Source organism: Prionailurus viverrinus, chromosome F1 (genome assembly GCF_022837055.1).
Source record: "Prionailurus viverrinus isolate Anna chromosome F1, UM_Priviv_1.0, whole genome shotgun sequence".
In the NCBI taxonomy this organism is placed as follows: Eukaryota; Metazoa; Chordata; class Mammalia; order Carnivora; family Felidae; genus Prionailurus; species Prionailurus viverrinus.
Window position 1 is genome coordinate 53,439,328 of NC_062577.1, and position 20,863 is coordinate 53,460,190.

The 20,863-nt window shown below is 41.7% G+C and overlaps 2 protein-coding genes across 3 annotated transcripts in view; both read left to right on the top strand.

Moving 5' to 3' along the window:
• The window catches only part of RRP15 (ribosomal RNA processing 15 homolog), a 42,643-nt gene extending 39,318 nt beyond the window's left edge, over positions 1–3,325 (top strand). Inside the window, exon 5 of the mRNA XM_047840492.1 lies at positions 21–3,325. Within this exon, the coding sequence (XP_047696448.1) occupies positions 21–164 (144 nt within the window). The 3' untranslated portion in view covers positions 165–3,325. The remainder of the gene's footprint in view (positions 1–20) is intronic.
• Positions 3,326–16,005: 12,680 nt separating this feature from the next.
• TGFB2 (transforming growth factor beta 2) overlaps positions 16,006–20,863 on the top strand; it is an 83,411-nt gene continuing 78,553 nt past the window's right edge. For both annotated transcript variants that reach the window (XM_047840944.1, XM_047840946.1), the window contains exon 1: positions 16,006–16,372. In XM_047840944.1, coding sequence (XP_047696900.1) covers positions 16,027–16,372 — 346 coding nt within the window. In that variant the 5' untranslated portion in view covers positions 16,006–16,026. The remainder of the gene's footprint in view (positions 16,373–20,863) is intronic.

Here is a 20,863-nt window from a genome sequence, read left to right on the forward strand (position 1 = left end):
GGTTCTGTAATTGCCTTCAGACTGAAGGGAAATCAGAAGAGGGCCCTGGATGGACAATCCTACGAGATGATTTCATGATGGGAGCGTCCATGAAAGACTGGGACAAAGAAAGTGACGGCGCGGATAACAGCAGACCAGGGTCTGGAAGCGACTCCGACACATAGGCTGTAGAGGAAATGCATATACCGTCGTCGTATTTTTCCTAGAAAAATACCTCATGCTCTCTGAGTTGGACATTTATAAAGCTAAAATTTGTAAGAAATCCGGAAGACTTTTACTATTACCAACTTGGTGTTTTTCCTTTTCATGAAAACTTTGTGAAAATTAGGTTTTCAGACTATGTATAATTTTAAGCATTGTTCCTCACAACATTTGTGAAAAGAAGTGTTCCTTATTGATCAGCGAGATGGCACAATTTGCCAGGACATTATAAGTTTTAGACACTGGTCTGGACATTGGTGTTTTCTTCCAGTTTCACTAGTTTCTAGAAATATAGTACTCTTCATAATTAAAAATGAACTCCTTGAAGTCAGTATGTTTCAGCTTTCCAACTTCTTAGACCTGTGTGTGTGTTTGCAGCGGGGGGGTGGATTTGGGGTATTCATTTGGGTGAGCTATTGAGAAAACCTATGTAGTGACATTTAAAGTGATACAGTATTTCTGATTCAGGGTGATGATTTCATTTTTAGATCTTCTGGTTAGTAAGATTTAAGGAGCACACCAAATCTTTACTTTTATATTATGGCCCTTTATATGCTGAGTAATACATACATAATGGTTTAGATTTATCTTAAGTGTTAGGTTATTTTTGTGTGAGAGACTTACTGGGGCGGAAATTCTCATGTTTAACTTATGCGGTGAGGCCTAATTTCTTAGAAAGCATATTTGACATGTTTTAGCTCCCCCCCACCCCCTTTTCCCTGTTTTTGGGTTAGCTTAAATTCTCTTTCATGGTCTGACTAAAACCAGTGAAATGGCAGTTAGACTGCTGGTAGTCTGCTTCAGAATCCTCTATGGGATTGGAGATTCGGGTCTTTATTGTTGCCTTAAAAGTGATTACATTGGGTGACTTAGTATCTAGCTGTTAAACAAAAAGAAAAGAGAAAGTAAGACTGTTGAATATCATTCCAAAATTTCTGTGAGACTGGGCCTAAGATGTAAAGCTTGTGGAGGAATTATTTAATGAATAGTTTTTCCATAATAAATTTCTCCACTTTTCCATAATAAAATGATTCCCTTCTCATTTGCAAATACCTGCATCCTCACCTCACAATTATGCTGGAGCAGAGAAACTGATATTTTCAAAGCCATTTGAGTGTCACAGGTATTAGGTATCTAAGGTTAAATTAGTCCGTGGCCTGGTATTCGTCAGCATAAAGGAAGGTGTCCACCTAAGATCAAGTGATTAGACCAGCAAAGCTAAAAATGCATTTTTGTAATTATCCCAACTTTTGAACTTTAATGTCTTATTAAATTATAGAACTACCATTTTGTCAGGATAACTTAAATAAATGTGGACAAGTACTCCTCCATAGTAATTAAGAGTGCTAAATATCACGCTATAACTTAACACAAGATAAGTATTTTATTATAACCTAATGCATACATAATTTTGGGAAAGAAAATTCTCTGCAGCAGTTAAAAGCTTTTTTTCTCCCTAAAATTAAAGGCTATACTTCTTTTTTGCTACTAATCTTATTCTGGAGCATATGGACACTGTGCAAAACTTCTTCTAAATAGGACGTTTGGGTGATAGAAATGGGCAAATCACTTTTCATTTATGAAAACACTTTTGAAACATACACTTAGGGTTTTTGGTTTAATTTTTAAAATTTGTCAAGATTTTTTTAACAAAGTAAGAAAGAGAATATATGCAAATTTTCTTCTTTTGGAAATTGTTTTATCCCAAAATAAAAATGAGTTGCCAGTGTAAGAAGAAATGTTATCACTTCTCTCAGAAGGCTGTGAAGCATATTCATAGTACGTGAAATGATTTCTGTCATAAAGATGGGATGTTTGATATACATATTAGTAATGGTGCCTCTTGGCTGTACAATGTGTAGCCAGAATATCATCATATATGAATGTAAATCCAAGTATCAGCCTATTGTTTTAGAAATTAAGTATGTATCTGGAGATGAATATTTTAAATATTCTAGCTCTGTCATCTTTACCCTAAGTACTTGACTTACAACATTTAAGTTCTCACATCAGCCAGATAAGTCTGCATTTTCCCCATCTTCCTATATTGTCTTTGAGTTAAGGAGGGAAAAGAAAAAGAACTGCACTTGTGTACCCCCACCCTCCCCAATATATCCAAATATAACATTTGGATTGTATTTTTGTTAACTATTTAGAATACAATAATAATAAAAAGGTTTTTTTGTTTAGAAAGACTATATGAAAAATAGTAACCAGATAACTCGTAACTAGGTATTATCCCCTTATCCGGATATTTAGATGGCTGCGGTGAATGCTCTCAATCTTTAGCGTAGTTTAGTATTGGTCAGTAATTGTTTTTAGGCATTGAAATCTCCAAGTCAAAATTAATACGTGTTTCAGACTGGAAAAACTTAGTAGTTTAGCACTGTAGTTTGGAGTTGGAGTACTGGATTTATTTTCAATTTCCCTAGAATTCTACATAGATCAAGTATGGTTCTCATTGAAAAGCATACCTTGGAACCCTTTAGATGGGCTAGTTCAAAGGCTCACCTTCAGTACTCAGAGCCGAAAATGACTCACTAGGAGGTTCTGGAAGGTTTATTTGAGGGTAAGTCCAAGTTCTTTAAAATATTTTGTGTGTTTTACAAGGGAGGGGAGTGAAAAGGGAATGTTTATATTCTGGAAAACCTCTTAGGACTCTTTTAATCACTGTGTTTTGCGTTTATGAATATACTTAATATTCAGTGGCCACCAACGAATCCTGCCCCCTGTGCCAGTCTTCTGGCCATGAGAGTACAGTACTTCATTACAAAGCCATCTGATTACAGTTGATGGATGCCTGAAGATGTCCTAGTTAAACATATAGTAGCAGAGACGTCCTGAGGTTGAAGTGTGAACAGAAACATAGACAGACTGAAGATATAAATTGTGTTGCTCAGGAGTTAAAGGAATTGTAACTCTAGGTCATGCCTGAAAAGGAATCTCCAAAGAGCATAAGTATTTCTATAGAAGAGAGAGGAGGAGGTCGAATAAATAAGGTGATACTTTCACAACCTTTGGATAATTTTTTTGCTCACTATTTATCTTTACTTATTTTTTGTTATTTTTATGATAGATTTTAATAAATACATGTGCTAAATAAAGAGTCTGAAGTGAAATGGGATGTAGGTTTTATTTTTTCAGTCTTTTTAATGACTTCAGAGTACTACTGTTGTGTTTAGTATGTATATCTGTTTGTGCAACATGAACTTAACTTTTAAAAACAAACATTTGAAAAATTAGTAGATACATTTTTGGACCTTTGTAATTTTTTTAAGTTTATTTATTTTGAGAGAAGAGAGAGAGAATCCCAAGCAGGCTCTGCACTGTCATTCACAACCCCACATGGGGCTCAAACCCACAAACTGTGAGATCATGACCTGAGCCAAAGTGTTTGGACACCCAACCTTTGTAATTTCTTAAGGAGAAGCGTGTGTGTCTGTCTTTCTGTGTCTGTCTTAGCCTAGGTTCCTATACTAGAATATAAAAGACTGGCTAAAACAAAGAACATTTATTTCCCATTGTTCCATAGGGTGGGATGATTGAGGTACCAACAGATTTGATGTCTGGTGAGAACCCTCTTTGGTTTGTAGACAGCTGACGTTTTGCAGTGTCTTCCTTGGGGAAGAGAAAGATCATCTTTTCTCAGTCTTTTGTGGAAGGTCACTAACCCCTTGGCTCCACTCTCGTGACCTAATTACCTTTCAGAGGGCTCCACGTCCAAATACCATAACATTGGCGATTGGGGCTTTAATGTATGAGTTTGGGAAGACACATCTTCAATCCATAGCAGTGTGTAAAGTAGCAAACTGTACATTTTTAACTTAGATGTAGAATAATTTTACCATTGTTTCTTGACTTAAATTTAATACAGTTAGTTAAATGAAGGAAGCCGAATTCATTCTGCTCTTTTTTAAAATTCACCTCTTAGAATTAATGTGACATATTTGTCTCCATTCGATATGTTAGTGATAGGTAGAGAGACTGTTAAGGCCTGGAGATAGGAGTATGAGGACTGTTTGAGGTGAACTGGCAGTAAGAACAAATTCCGGAAACAGGAGGGAGGACTACTCCACGCCTACAAAAAACTCTCTCTTTCTCTCCCCAAGAAAACAGGAGTCTGAATTTTGGCCAGCTGGATACATGAATCTCAGTGACTGTTGCTGCAAAGGTAGGCCCGGTGAACTTTTTCACTGGGTGAACTTCTCCTGAGACCTAATTAGATGTATTAATCAAGAGGGCCTGTGAACAGGTTTGGAAGTAGAATGGTCTTCGAAGTTCATGTTAAGACATTTAGAACGGTGATAAAATACTAAGTTGCAACAAATCTAATCGCAATTTTATAGGTGGAAGATAACTTCTAATGCTTCTCAAATAATTTTCGATTTTCTAAAGAGTGCTCTTTAGCTTAGAGAACCACAGTAATATTTTTCATCTGGGCTACTAAGCATAATTTCAGGGAGTTATAATGTAGGGCTTTTTATCTACATGTGTGATAAACCTTTTGTGCTCACAAGAGGTGTCCTGAGGGACAGAGTCACAAAACATGTTTTGTCAAGAATCACCAGTCTAGCACTGCTCACTCTTCCCACTTTTTTGCCCCTCCCTCCAATAGCAGGGGTTCATATTGAGCTTTCTGCTAAAATGCTCTTTGTAAGTAGCATTCACAACCAAGGATGTAAGCAGGTATGTGTGTTACAGAAGTGAAAATAATTCCTTATAATTTCAGTGTTCAAGTCAGTACTGTCCAATAGGAACGTGTGTGGTGCTAGAAATATGTTAAATCTCTGTTATCCAATACAGTAGCTCAAGTGGCTACTGAGTATTTCAAATGTAGCTAGTGATCCAAAGGAACAGAGTTTTAAATTTTAATTTTAATTACTTTAAATTTTGACAGCTACATGTGGCTAGTCATGGTCTAACTAAAGAGAATAATGTTACAGAGCATATGTTTAGTCTGATAATGTATCAGTAAACTTTGAAATCATGTCTATGCGTTCTGACAAACTTTTATGGATACAATTTAAGTACATACAAATATCGGTGTCATTTTATCCATGGAATTCTTGTCGATTTCTCTTTTTCACTATTTGTATTTTGAAGAAGATATATTAAGTTGCTTTACAATTAACACTGTTTCTCAGGTAACTATTGCCCTCAAATGTGAGGCCACTGTTAATAACAAATAGCAGTTCACTTTTTTTAAGTGTAATTGCCTGCAGCTTTCAGAATGAATACACCAATAAATCATATTGATTCTCTAAGAGAACAGGTTCCCGACACAGGAGAAAGGACATCTGGAGACCCGCCAGATCCGCAGATCCCAGATCACATCTAAGCTAGGAAGTTCCCTGAAGACGTGCCTTCGGTTGCAGGGCTCTAGACTTGTCCAGTTCCAGTCTATTTCAGCACACACTCGACATCCTGCCGGAGCAAATGCAGATTGCAGATTTGGGCAAAAAAACAGAAAACAAAGAGCGCAATGAGCATTATTAGCACGGCCAGTTTAAAATGATGAGGTGTTAACCACATTTGTATAAATAACAGTTTCTCTAACCCCTGAATCATTATCCTGCATTTTCAATGCAATCGGTTCATAAACATCAAAGCGAGAACACCAGATTTGTATGGGGTCAGGACCAACTGGGGCTCTGAATGGAGAGACAGCTGAGAGCTGTGTCCTTACACGTGGGTGGCCTTGCAGCTGTCCATTCACCCTCAGGCTACTAGACAGTTGCCTTTTTGCGCTCGCAGAACCAGACTTCAATCTGAGGTAAAAATGTGTCCCCTCCCATGGAGTGGACATACACAGTGGCTTGACATCAGCCCTCAAAACACCAGCAAGGCAGCCAGACACAGCAGTCCCCTGAAATACCGTGTAGTCCCAAGCATAACGGCAGGGTTGTTTCTATATAATATTTGTCTTTGGACAAGAACACTGGGCTCTCTTAAATGTATTATTAATATAAAAGCTGATAGTTCACAAGATTCCAGGTCATATTATCTTTCTCTACAAGCACTAGTAATAACTAGATCATGTGACACACGAGTGCCATGTTTTGGTTCTCCCAAGTACACTTACTGATAGGTGAGATTATATATCACTAGCATATAAATCAGGCATTGGGATACACTTGCTCATATAATGAGGATTGGGATAATGCATTCACAATGCCTATCTAGCACAGTGCCTGCTGTGGAGTAGGGAGGGTCTCTACTATGCATTTAGAGGGTCAGGTGCTGTGCATGTAGACTTGTCATTCGTTTCTGATCTATGTAATGGTAAATGTTTCTCTTGTACATAGAGTCTCCTCTCCCCCCTCCCAACAAAAGTTTATAGTCTGCAGATAGTAGATACATATTGAGACCCAGTAATCCTTCTAGAAACCCTACTCGGGAAAAAATCCTGATTATAAAAATGCTGTGTGAACAGTATTACAGCATTGTTGGTTTTTTTTTTTTAATAATTTTTTTAGGGTTTATTTATTTACTTTGACAGTGAGGGCGAGCGAGTGGGGGAGGAGCAGAGAGGGGCGGGGGAGAGAGAATCCCAAGCACACTCCCCACTGTTAGCACAAAGCCTCATATGCCCGATGTAGAGTCAAATTCACAAACTCAAGATCATGACCTGAGCCGAAACCAAGAGTGGGATGCTTAACTGACTGAGCCACCCACGTGCCCCCTGTAGCATTGTTTTAAATGGCAAGAAATTTTGGACAACCTACAGGTTCAGTGGTAAGAGATCATTTACATCAATTTCGGTCCTTCCACATTTCTGCTCCCAGTTAGAATGATGGCTCTGAAGACCGGTGGAAACACATGTGTCAGTGGTACAGTCACTGAAAAGGTGAAATTAAAAACATGGATAGGATCAGTTTTTTTAAATGCCAAAAATTCATGGGATGAATATAAGAATACATTCTTTTGTAAAGATAATTTTGACTGTGAAAGACAAGTCTCACACTGAGTAAAAAGATTGTGACATTTAATGAGATATTAAAATAAAACCTATCTTTTTGCCTACTTACACTGTTCCAGAACTGAAACATTAAAATGCTGTCTTACCTAGGACCCTTGAAGGGTTGATAGGGAGAAGTTCAAAGACGACTGTAGCAAGAGTCCTGCTGGCTAGAATCCTGCTTTTTCTTTTAAATGTTAGTAGTTACCTGGCTTTGACCATCGAACATAAAAAATGTGAATCTTGTCTCTTCATGTGTCACTTTGTGTTTCTTGATTGATAAGAATTCATTTTGAAATAAGAATATTTCCTTGATTTATTAAAAATGTTGCTTCAAACTCAGCCATCTTATTTTGATAGTCCCATCCTTCATTCAAGTTTAGATTGGAACAGAACAAGTAATTATAACAACAAACATTTATACAGCAATTATCATGTGCCAGATGTGAGTACAGTGTCTTATAATGCCTTTAGATGCTGTTATTGTCCCCCAAAAAACAGTTGAGGGAACAGGCAAGGTCACAGCCAATACAGTCAAGTCCAAGCTTGAATCAACAGAGCTGCTATCCACAACAGTAATTCCTTACATTTTAGATGATACTAGTGTCTCATAGACAGTGAGATTCTAGAAATCCAACTTTGCTCCGAAAAACTAAATGCACATGTTCTATTTTTCAGTCTCATTTACTTAGGACACCAACCTATGGCCTGAAACGGATAAGTATCAAAAGGGCGAAAACCTTACTGGAAGTGGCAATTTAGAGTTTCAGTAACACCTATCCTCTCAAGCTTCATTTTGGTAGCTGCTGTCAGCTTACAATGTACTATTGAAGAATTTATTTTAGGTCTTGAGTATGTCTGGTAATTGAAACATTTTAATTATCTGGATCCTGCAAAATGCAACTGCCATCACTAGTGGGTTAGCATCGAGTAGTTCTGTCTATTAGAACATGACGGCTGCTCCTTTCATTCCCAAGATACAATATATGGCCCAGATGCTTCTGTTCATTCCTTAATGACACTCGATGATTCATAAAAATGTAAGTGCTGACATTTTTGCTATTACGAATTTAGATATTTAAATTATGTTTTAGGAATGAAGACTAGGCTTTAGCTTAGAATGATACCGACTGGGAGATAACTAGAATTAAGGAAGTTCCATTGTTACTGACCTGGGATCTTTTCTAAAAGTGTATGTTCTCAAAATGTCAAATTGTAGCTTTCATTTTTTTGTGCGGTAGTTTTCGTTAGGTAGTGTTTCTCCTCTGGAAATGAAACAACAAATCAGTGGGAAATATTCTTGAGGAGAAACCGTTGATTGTTTTTATTAAAAGGTGTTACAGCAAAATAACTGTATGATTGTTTAATAAGCTGTGATGAAAATACTCAGAAAATTGAGCATGTTGGTTTTCTCCCAATAGTAAATTGTGAGAAATATCACTGCTCTCCTCTAGGTGGCATGATTTAAGCTATCATTGAATTAACTGATTGATAGAATTTTTTTTCCCCTACAACCAGATGAGTGGCTAGTTTCTGAACAATGGATACAACTGTGGCATTGGTTAGATTTAATTTTTACAACTCATCAAATAACTAGGTTGACTTTGTAATTGTCTGTTGTTTAATAACCTTAATTAACCTTAACAGATGATGATTTCTGAAAGAAGCAAAACCCAAAACCTTATCTGTACTGACCAGGCAACCAAAATCCTGTTTGTGTATTATGAAGTCTGTTTTTGGGTCATAACACACACCCATTTTCTAAATGTATTTCTTTCGTTTACAGTACATAGCCTGCCATTGACAGAAACTGTAAGGATACTGCCTTTGTACTTAAAGGAGCATGTAGGCATAACTGAAATAATCTAAGGAGGAAGAAATTGTGGGAATTTCCATCGCAAAAATTTTCAAGTTAACAGGAAACAACACTTCTAATTAAGTGAAATTCTGGTTTTGTGAAGCTGTTAGTGTTTATTAAAACATGGGAGATCAACATGTAAAAAAGTATTAGGTGACCCATAAGCACCAGATAGCAAACAGAAACATTCTGTTCTTTTTTTCCATACACTAAAATGAGAGGACAGAATTCATTTTTACTTTTCGAATTCGTTTATCGATTGTTGTTTTTCCAAAATTTAAAAACCAATTTTTGGACAGGATACATGAAATGCTCATTAATCCCAATTATTAATATCTTCTTCCTTTCCATTGGGAGACTGGCTTTCATGGAGCTCAAAAGAATCTTGACCAAGCACCTCTTACGGGCTTCAGTTTGGGGTGGTGCATGCGTATATAAATGTTAATGCTGTACAAGGAAGCATTTTCAAATTTAAGCTCTGATAGTGATCATTGGAATCTGAAGCATCGATAAAAACCAAGAGGCTTGGAAATGTGCAAAATATATCACTACAGCACCCAAGAACGGGTGAATGTCTAACTGATATTACAGATTCAGATTTTAAAGTGGCTTCGTTTCAAAATAGGGTAACTTTCTGGGACAATCCTCGTTTACCCTTTTTATCTTAATGTACTTATGAACAGCATCCTCTTTACTCTTGAAAGTGCTCAGGCTTGTGTGATGAATTGTATGGTCACCCCAGTTGTAGGAGCTTTCTTTTCTGAGACACATCAGGGAAAGTTTGTAGTCTTGAGTCTCCGGTTTTACAGATTATTGCCACTCATATAATGTTGCTTTCTAAAGTATTTATTGACTATACTTGTATTCTGTTTTTTAAAATAATTATTCACTAGTTTTCCCTTCTAACATAAAAAGCTACACCCAGGTTTTCTTTTTATGTGCAATTACTATGCTCTGTTGACTTTCGTGTCGTTTTCATTTTTTAGTTGCAGGATAATCGGGGCAACGGGAAGACAAGGTTGTTTGAGACAGGTTGGTAACTTCACTAATGAAAATGCACACGTTCAGAATTTCACACAGTGATACCCACTGAGATGATGACAAATTCATTTAGAAGATGACATATCTTGGAAAATAAAAATTCTACTTTACATTGTGATGCTCATGTTTTCTAAGTATGAGAACTTAATCGTGTCTTTATCATTTGCCTTTTCTTTTTCCCTACTCCTCTTTCATTTTTATTTGTGCCTTGTTGAAATACTTCTCTCTCTGCCTTTCTCCCCAGCAACCTACTCCTCCTGGCTTCTTGCTTTGGGAAGTGTGTCTGGACTGCTGGGTGGTGGGTGAGGAAAGTCATAGACGCTCTGTAAGCTTCAGTAGCAAACGCTGCCCTGAGGAAAATCCCATGGCTAGCTTCTTTGTAACAACACTAGCATTTTATTAAGCAGGTGTCCATTTTATACTCTGTGCCAACTGTCCTCGTATGTCCATTTCTTTCTATCAGTCCCTAAATGCTATTTTAGTGGATGAACTTCACCAGAGGCAAACCAGATTTTAGTAGACCCTGGGGCTGACAAAGCCCAGGCCACTGAGAGACTGCCTCCAAAAGAAAGACTTCCTCCTGCTGAAACTCTCACAGAGCAGAAATGGAGTGATATGCAGAGATAGGAGTGTCCAAAAGCCAACACAGTAATCCATCAACTAATCATAATTCCAGAGGGTAAGACGAATGTTCCCACAGAGTATCATTAAAGGGTGTTTATCTCTGCTGTGCTGTTTTTGTCTTGTTCCTATCTCGTGAGTTTATCCCTTTATCTCTCACCACCTCTGATCTTCTCTTTAAGCCTTTCTCCCTGCCCGCTGTTCCCTCCTTTCTCTTTATCACTTTGTCTTAGATTAACCTGTAGCTACAAAATGGAGATAATAATTGGGGAAATCACTAACCTTTCCGCTTCATTAGTCCAGAGCAGAAATTTGTTTACTTCTAGAAATGCAAACAGAACAGGACACGACCAGTGTTTCTGAACTGCATCAAATATAAAATTAGAAGAACTAAAAAAGGCTTAATATTTTCACATTCAAGGGTTATTTGCATTTAGCAGGTATCACTAGAGGAAAATGTAATCAATTACAGTAGTTCTATAGATTTCTTTTTTCTACCTCCTGAGTTTTAATAGTTGAAACCCTTGTGGGAAGTTTTCAAAGTTGTTGCAAATAAAGTTCTTCTTTCATTAGAGTCAGGAAGGACCTATGACATCATAAACTCTTGCCTAGGATCCAGAGGGTAAAACCCTGGACAGAGATGAGTAGTTGTGATATCAAACATTTGTTTAGCATCTTGTCGGAGTTCTGCAGGCCTTTAGTGAATGGACCCATTAATGAGCAGAGAAGGGCTAGTGCTCGAAAGAGCTGCACCCTTTCCCCTCTGATCTGGGGAACAAAGAAGTCCATTTTAGGGTGGTAAATAATAAGAGACCTTAGTCTTGAATTTCAACCTAACTGGACTTCAGTCATTTAGAGTTCTATTCACCCAAAGTATATTTTCTTGTCCTTTCTTCTTAGAATTAATGGGAGCAAAAAACCATAATGTTTAAAACAACTGAATGGGAATGTACCTCCCCAAACTCCTCAGAGGCATAACCATGAGGCAAAGTCTTATTAGCATCTACCCTGGCTTTTTCATTCTATTTATATCTGAGAAAGAGGAGAGGCCACATGTGTTTTGTTACACGTTCGCTGAAAAAATGAAGAAGTGACAGGATATGAAAATGGTGGGTCATTTAATGAGCACATATTAAGTGCCAGGTTTGTTGGAACCGTTTTGTGTACCTTGTGTATTTTAATCCTCAGTAGTCTTGTGGGTACCATGCATTATCCCCATTTCACAGACAAAGAAACTGACACTGTATCTGAGTAACTTGGCCAGGATCACAGAAACAAAAAGTGGCAGAAACTTGAACTCATGAAAACTTGACTCTGGAGCCTGCCTGTTTATGTAGGTTAAATACCATTTTGAGGTAATCAGGATGATCTATCTGGGTTAAACACCCTTTTACTGTGAAGACTGTCTAAAGTGCCTACCACATAATAAGATCTCAATAAATTTAGTGAATGTTTACTTCTTGAATATAGAGATGAAAAGGTTCCAAAAGAGTTATTTAATAGAAGAAAGGATCCACTTGTGGTATTCAGGGAGGCATCTCTTACAGGGTTAACCTGTTACATCTTCAAAGGGTTTCTACCTGACAGGTAGAAAGGGACTCGTCTCCTGTATCAGGTGGCTCAAGTGGCCTCAAGTGGCTCTACTTGTCCATTCCACATTTCACCAACCCCTCCTCTGTCCTACCTTCCTGGGCTTTGGGGAAATTAAAAGTAGTTTATTATGAATAAGCAAGAGGTCCAAGGCGTTGTTAAGTTAGCAATAAGTGCTCAACAAACCAAGTATTATGGGCATAAGTGTGTCTGTTTTTGTTGGGAAGGGCTGTCAGAAGTACTTATGGCCTCCGTTGTTTTCCTAGAAGTAATGCAGGTGGACTTTTGCTAACCTAACCCACTCTAATCTGAGTTTACTCAACCTCTGGTGAGTTTGTGTCTACACCAAGGGGGTAGTCTCCCTGATTTGCGGGGAGGCTGACCCTATGTCCTCAGTGGAGTATCGTGAAGGAGGTAACCGGCCATACTCCAAGGCAACATCTGTAGTCCCGAGGTCCTGTTTGCAAGCCTTGCTCTACTTTCTAGAATTGCCTGAGGTATACAAATATTCACCTTTCCCCCTTCGTGTACAGGCAGACTGCAGTTCTCAAACTGAACTCAAGGGGAGAGCAACTTGAAACTGCGAGCCCCACAGCATCTCCTCTGGGTGACACTTTGCCTCGGCTATTGGAACGGCAGTTCATTGTCCAAGTCTTTTCGGGCTGCTTGGATTTGAAACTGGCCTCAAGGAAAGGAAACTGCTAATGCTGATTTATACATAATTTTCAGAAGTGGATTGGAACAGTCTCTTGATTTCAGAGTTTTCTGATGTGCCCTCATAGGTAAATAATTCCATGTTCAGAAGAGTTCAGAATATGCTAGATAAAAGAGCAGAACAGTTTTGGGTTTTTTCCTGCAAGATTCTCAGAGCTTTTAACACGATGATGGGGATTGTGAATCTGCAAGAAGCAACGGGGACCCACGTATCTCCCAAACTTACTTCACTGTGGAATGCACGTTTGTCAGACATAGCCGTGTGCCCAGGGCATCTTAGAAGTCCATGGTGGGTAAGGACATAGACAATGGATCCCGACTCTAAAATCCATTTCTACACTTACTATGCTCTTGAACCAGGTACTTAGTCCCTCTGCACCTCAGTCCTCTCATTTGCAAAATAATGATAATTGTAATACTTTCTAGGGTTCTTGTAAAGATTAAAAGACCATATATATACCTCTACCTATCTGTCTCACATTACTAAGGGTAGTATATGTCCGCTATAATTATGACTATTTATTCAACCCTTTATTTACAAATGATACGGGCCCCATCCCCATGTAAACTGAAGTTAAAGTTCCTTGTGACCTTTCTATCATAAAAGAAACATCTGAACAAAGGATGTAGAGCTCAAAGCCTGTAGAGGCTTTGAGTTTGGGGGAAAACAAGAGAGTTTCCAGTTGAAATCATCTGCTAGGCAGTATGGCCACAGTCATGATAAAATGAAAATGCTGACTTTGAGTAACTGAATAAAATAAAATAAAAGACAAAGGGAAAAGTGAACAGTGGCAAGAATCATTCCTGGATTCATCTGAGACTAGAGTGAAACAGAAAATGTCAAGTTGTATGTAGTGCCCAACAGCAGACATCAAACACTTTATAATTCCAGCTTCCTGGATGTATGCTGTGGAACGAATGAAGGTGGTTACTCATGTCTAGCTGGGGAAGGAGGTGAAAAGAGAGCCGTAGCAAAAAGTGGTGTGGGCAGCCAATTAAGATACCCATTCATTCATTTCAAGAATGAAACAAGTAAATGGATTTCATTCTCTAGATAAAAAAGATGAAGATCTGTTTTATGTTTTCAGCAATTCACTGTCAAATGGAGGACTAGACAGTAAACAGCAAACTGTAATAAGCTTCAGGATAAAGGTACTAGCAACAGTCTGGTGGAATCCCAGAAAATAATTCCACTAAAAAAGTAAGAGGTGAATCTTGGATTGGAAGCAGGTCTCAGGGTTGGGTGAATCCTGAATAAACTGATGCTCATTTGCAGAGACAGAGAGGGAGGGAGAGGGAGAGAGAGAGAGAGAGAGAGAGTACAATATAGGAGGAAAGACATTCTAGAGCAAGTGATTCGGTTTGGGAGGCTGTGAGTGAGCCATGCTGAGTAAAAACGGGAGGCTTGATAGCTTGTCCTTCAACAGACGCGTCCAAAATGACTATATAAAGTAAATACCATAAATCGCTGTTGTCAGGGCGCACACTCCACCTCCTCCCTCCCTTCCCCACAGCCGTCCTCATTTCCACACCCCCTCAACGGTTCAGGGAGAGCTCGTGGTCTAAGTAAACGAGAGGACTTCTGACTGTAATCCTAGCACGTCACTTTGTTGAAGGCAAACACGTGGTTCAGGGAGAACTTATAAATCTCTCCTCCCAGGCAAGATCGTGATGTTATCTGCTGGCAGCAGAAGGTCCGCTCCGAGGGGAGCTCCAGAAGCTCCCGACGAGAAAGAGAGAGAGACAGGCAGGCAGACAGGAGAGAGAAGCAGAGACCGAGAGAGAGAGGCAGAGAAAGGAACAGAAGAGCAGGAGCGCAAGTGACGGAGACACGGGGACAGGGATGGGGAACATAGTATAACGGTCTAGGGAGCCATTCGGGAACAAAGTGAGGAGCTGCCCGGCTGCAGAAAGGAAAAGGACAGGGTCTCTTTCAGGGTGCCAAGTGCCCACCTACCCGCAGCGAGAAAGTCCGAGTGGGAGAGAACCCAGGAGAGGGTGGGGAAGGGTGAGAGTCCAAGGGACCCCTCTCGCAGCCCCCTTAAGGAATAACGCTCCCTAGTCAGCGCGTCCCCGGGGCTGCAGGCGACGGCGGCAGCTGGTCGTCGGTGGCCGGGTTGGCGTCCGGAGCGAGCGGAGGAGGAGAAGCAGGAGAAGGAGGGCGCTGGAGGCTGGACGCGTCTGCGAGCGGCGGCACGACGTGGAGTAGCCGGGCGGGTCGGCGCGCGCCGGCCGGGGTGTCGGCCACCGCGCGCAGCTCCGGGAGCAGGATCGTCGCCGCCTCCGCCGCCGCCGCGGCCCGCGCAGGACCCGACCGAGTCCGGAGCGCCGTGCGGAGCGCACCCGCCTCCCCGCGGCGCGCCGGGCTCGCCCCCAGCGCGCGCACACGCGCGCGCGCACACACACTCGCTCACACACTCACACACTCACACACGTGTGCGCTCTCCGCTCCGGAGCCGCGGCTGCTCCTGCTCTCAGCGCCGCAGTGGAAGGCAGGGCCGAACCGCTCCTTCTTTAAATACCTAAATTACCGCCCGGCCAGCCTCGGCGGCCCCCCGCACAGCGCTCCCGGCGCCCCTCCCGCCAGCTCGCCAGCTGCCAGCCCCGGGACCTTTTCATCTCTTCCCTTTTGGCCGGAGGAGCCGAGTTCAGATCCGCCACTCCGCACCCGAAACTGACACACTGAACTCCGTTTCCTCCTCTTAAATTTATTCCTGCCTAATAGCCACTCGTCTCTTCCCCCCCCCCTCCCCAACTCGTCGCTCCAAGAAAACTTTTTCTTACTCCCCAAAGTTAGGGTTCTCCCTGCCCACCGTGTGTTAATGTTTCCACTTTTGGAACGACCTGCATCTTCTTTTTAAAGGAATTCAAGCAAGATACCTTTTTCCATTGGACGTTGACTCTCGATTGTTTGCAAAAGTTTCGCATTAAAAAAAAAAAATCTACCTGATCTGTACTTGAGAGTTGTCGGTTTCTTTTTTTTTTTCCTTAGTTTTTTTTTTACCTTTTTTTTTTTTAAACTTTTTCCACCTTTAAAAAAAAAATGCACTACTGTGTGCTGAGCGCTTTTCTGCTCCTGCATCTGGTCACGGCCGCGCTCAGCCTGTCTACCTGCAGCACGCTCGATATGGACCAGTTCATGCGCAAGAGGATCGAGGCGATCCGCGGGCAGATCCTGAGCAAGCTGAAGCTCACCAGCCCCCCAGAAGACTATCCCGAGCCCGAGGAAGTCCCCCCGGAGGTGATTTCCATCTACAACAGCACCCGGGACTTGCTCCAGGAGAAGGCGAGCCGGAGGGCGGCCGCCTGCGAGCGCGAGAGGAGCGACGAGGAGTACTACGCCAAGGAGGTTTACAAAATAGACATGCCGCCCTTCTTCCCCTCGGAAAGTAAGTACTGTTTTTCGCTTCCATTCCCCGAGGCTTAGCGCTGCCCGAGGCTCTCGGGGCCGCCACGACTCCAGGGATCGCCCTTCCCGCTCCGGGTCCCCGTCTGCGCTTCCCCCCCCCCCCCCCCCGTCCTCCGTCCCACCCACCTCCTCGCCAGTCGGGTGCCTGAGAACGTTAGGCTTGCAGTCGGCGACTTTCGACTTAATTTTCTCCATTTCTCCCTTCCCCCAACGCCTCGGTCCCGTACGAGGCGCGATTCTGTCCTTCTGGCCCCCGAAAGTCTCTTCTCGGCCACCAGCCAGGAGTCAGCCCCCCCTCCTCTGTCAAACGAGAGGCGCTCCCTAGGGCAGGGTCAAGCTGCGGCGTCCCGGTGGGCTCGTTTTCTTGGCTTGGCGCGGAGCCCGCCGGGCCGGCGCACCAAGGGTTAAAAAAAAAAGTGGCTCAGAGCTAGCCTCTCCGGAAGGCGCCCCTTTCCGGGCCGACCTATCAGCGGGTTCCCCAAGCCTTCCCTATTGTCTCTAACGCCCCGAAAAATGTCAGCATCGTCGACACAAAACCCGGTTTGGAGACCCCTCGAACACTAACTCGACACCCTCGACTCTCGCATCTGTTGCCACAGCTGGGTGTTTACACTCCCCGCAGAGCGAGCCCTCGTCACCACGTCTCCTTTTGAGTTCACCTGGAGTGGTGGAAGGGACAACGTCGCTTCTGACGGGGCTTAAAAGCGTTTTACTTGGCGTTATTTTCCAGAATCCACTCAGACCTGTCTTAAGATCGCTGCTGGAGCAGATCGGTTTCCTCACGGGGTTTACCGTTTATCTTTCCTACTCCTAGAACCTCGGCTCCCGGCCCTTGCACAGGCTTCCTTGCAGTAACTTTGGTGCATTCCTAAATCTCACGTAGGGTAGAAGACAGCCGATTTTTTTCTTTTTTTAAACTGGCTTCTCGGAGGGCAGCTGGCATATAGTAGCAGAGGGAGTAGTAAAGTGATTTATCGTGCAGTTCCTTTGGGGGGGGGGCGGGGAGAGGACAGTTAGCTGAGAATGGTATCCAAGTTCTTAAAGAAAAAAAAAAAAAGAAAGAGAAAAAAAAAGAGAGAGAGAAAAAAAAAGCATCATCCTCCAGTGATACCTGAGAGGGTTAAATACCAGGAAGAAGAAGAAGAAAAAAAGCTTCTACATTTGCTATTCCAAATCCCCAGTCATAAACTTTTCATTGGTTGCCCATTTCTCTCCTCCCCTTTCCATGCCCTATATACTTGCTGGCAGCCTTCACAAAGTCTCTGTGTCTTGCCTAAATAGATAATATGGCCATCTTAGTACTTTTGTCCTAGAGGCTCTAATTGCAGGGTGGTACTTCTCCTTCTTAATATTTCTTTTTAGTCTGACAAGTCCCAGTCCTGCGACTTTTCCCATGGCTTGTACTTGCGGGTCTCAGAACGTCAGCCCGTGTATCTAACCCCAGTCTTCCTGGCCACCTTTCTTTGGCTGCACCTTCTCGACTTCTTGTTCAAGAGCAGAGCAGATGCGGGGGATCCTGGCCAGCGGGATGGTTTTAGTACCGTCATGAGGGCCTTCCTCAACGGCGGTGATAAATGCAGACACCCCGCTTACTCCCCTCGGGAAGTAAAGCGTTTCTACCTGGGGTGGAGCCAAGGAGATATTAGGAAAGAAAGTTGACTGTAATTGGCCCACAGTGCTTGAGACCAAACAGAAGGTCGAGTGAGTCCGTGTGCTTTCTCAAGCACGTGTATCCGTTCTACGAGTATTTGGGCTGGTAGGTAGGGAGGTTATATAGAATCTGCACCGTATTTACCTGCGAAAGTTCAGATGAATTGCCAGCACTTTTATAACAGACAGGAGGTCTGATCTCTGCTCCTCATTAAGACAGGTGTGGAGAGAACAAGTTACCTAAGAGGGTGTTGATTCCTTGCCCTTTCTGGTGCATCTCGGTCCAAATTGCTGAGATGATCCAGCCCAGAATAATGATCATCAGCAAATTGGAAAAATCCTCAGATTGTTGGGATTGCAGAGGATGTCACTGAAGATCAGCCTGTGGATTCTCTTCTCTATCCTACCTCCGGCCACCAAATAGATTAAAAGCTCTGATAAGTCCGGTATAAAAAATATATGCAGATCCTATCAGTTTTCATACAAAGAATGCAGCCTCCTATGGAAGTTTAGGAGCAGAAAACCATATTAAGAGCAGATTCGATACTACTGTGCAAGGGCTGTGGATAATTTTATAGAAAGTAGGTTAACTGATTTTCCAGCACTTTCTAGTTATACTGGAATATAGTGAAGCCTTCCAAAAAAAAGGGAGAAAAGAAGAAATCACTCCACCATATTTTTAAAGAGCAAATTGAAAGTACAGCATTGGCTTATATACCAGCTTTCCCTCTTTAGGACTTTCCACCCAGCTTTTAACTCGGGCGTCACTGAAGTAACCGTGGGGAGGAGTGTGCCTGTCATTTCTTGCAGTGAATCCGGCAAGGGTCAGAAGCCCCAGAGATGAAGGCATGGGAAAGATCACTGGTTCACTTTTTACCACCAACTTATTAGTGTTCAGGGAGTGACTTCAGCTCAAATATTACAAATATGCTCTAATTATACTCAATGAGCTATATATCATTACAGATTGCTGATAGCCCTTTGTGGGACATTTTATACAGTTCAGACTAAATATTTTTAGCAATGTGGAGATTTAAAAGTAAAAATATAAGAGATATTGTATATGCCCTCAGGCATATTTTGTTTTAAATATTATCCTTGGCCCAGCATACTGTATAAATATAGTAAATATGAATAGAACTGGCCAGGTGCCAATCTCCTAGGATGAATTTTAGTCAAGAAGGTATTTATGGGATATAAATAATACTGTGTCAACATTTAAAGAAGGGGTCTGATTAGGTTTGAATTTATTCATATTGATCTTTTCACATGCTGTTGGTTTAAGGCTCAAAGTGGAGTTATGCTAAGGTTTACCGATAGTTTACCCAGTGGGAATTAGTAGCCGTCTAGTCCTTTTGACAATGCACTTGATGTTCAAGGCACATTGATTTGAAAGACACTGCACACAGCTTTAGAAATCTTGAGAGTGATTCCGTCAACTAGGGTAAGAATCCAAATGATTGACAATTGGAATCGGTAGAGGCTTGGACAATCAAGGGAAGAAAGAGAAAGTTTCACTTTCTATCTTTCCTCTTACTTTTTTCATCATCACAGATCGGGCAGTGTTGGGATCCTAACAGGTGGTGATTCCGCCCTCCCCCTCCCTTCCCGGGAACCTGTGGCAATGTCTGGAAACAGTTTCGGTTGTCATGACTTGGTAGGGAAGGGGTGCTACTGGCATTGACTGGGTAGAGGCCGGGTTCTGTTGCTGACCCCCCTAAAATGTACAGGACAGATTCCCCCCCTCCACTCCCACCACCACGTACATCAGACACTCGTCCAGCCCCAAATGTCAACAATGTGCATGTTGAGAAGCCCTAGTAAGCCTGGTATTGATTTTGGCTTATTCAGTTCTGCTAGGAGTGCCATTTTAAAAGTAATATCCTAACCATAAAATAACTGAGTGTCCAAAAGGACATTAACCTGAGAGCATTGAATAGAAAGATAATCGGAAAGTTATCTTAATTAAGTGCGAGTATGTACTGGACCAGTTTGGTGTGATATGTACATTCTTATTATGCTCTTCGAGCACCTAAATTGAAGACATCAAAACTCCCCATTCATTTAGCCTAAATAATGATGTTGCCCCACCCATCAGTGACTTCGGGCAGCAGCAATATGATGTTAGAACAGAGCAAGAAGAAGTGAGGAGCTGCCTTGGATTTTCCTTGCAAGGAAAATCAGCAGTTCATGTTAATGAAGAGTAGACGCTCCACCCTAGGCACCGGAAGAAAGTAAATAATTGTGTTGGTTCATTCTATCCAATTGAGTTAGATAAACTGAAAGCTACAGCCCGAGACATCACCATGAGGTTTCCTTTGTAATTGTGGCACATGAGAGTTAAGCATTCAATAGCAAACAACCTCCTTTTCTATTTCCCCTGTAATTTTCCAAGTGAAATCATGGAGTGTAGAATGAATACCAATAGCACTATGGTTTTGGTGACTTCGACTTAAGATTCTATTCATGGGCATGTCTTTCTGTATACAGATTGCTGGACTCTTGGCCAGCTGCCCAATGAAGGCAAATGTTAGCAATTGCTGGAACAGAGTAGTATTTTTGCTTTCTATTCAGGGGTTTTATTTTTTAAGATTCTGTGTGTCCAGAGGTATGAGAAAGAAAGAGAGCAAGATCAAAGACAAGCGGATTTGACCCCTTGACTTCTACCATGATTGAGTTATTAACACACAATGGACCAGACTTTAATTTCTGCATTTTCAATTGTATCATTGCTTGTCCTAACTCTAGTGCCTGACTGTGGTTCCATTGAACTTAGGTCACATTCTTTCAGGATTTCCTCTCCTTTCCTCCTTTTGCTTTT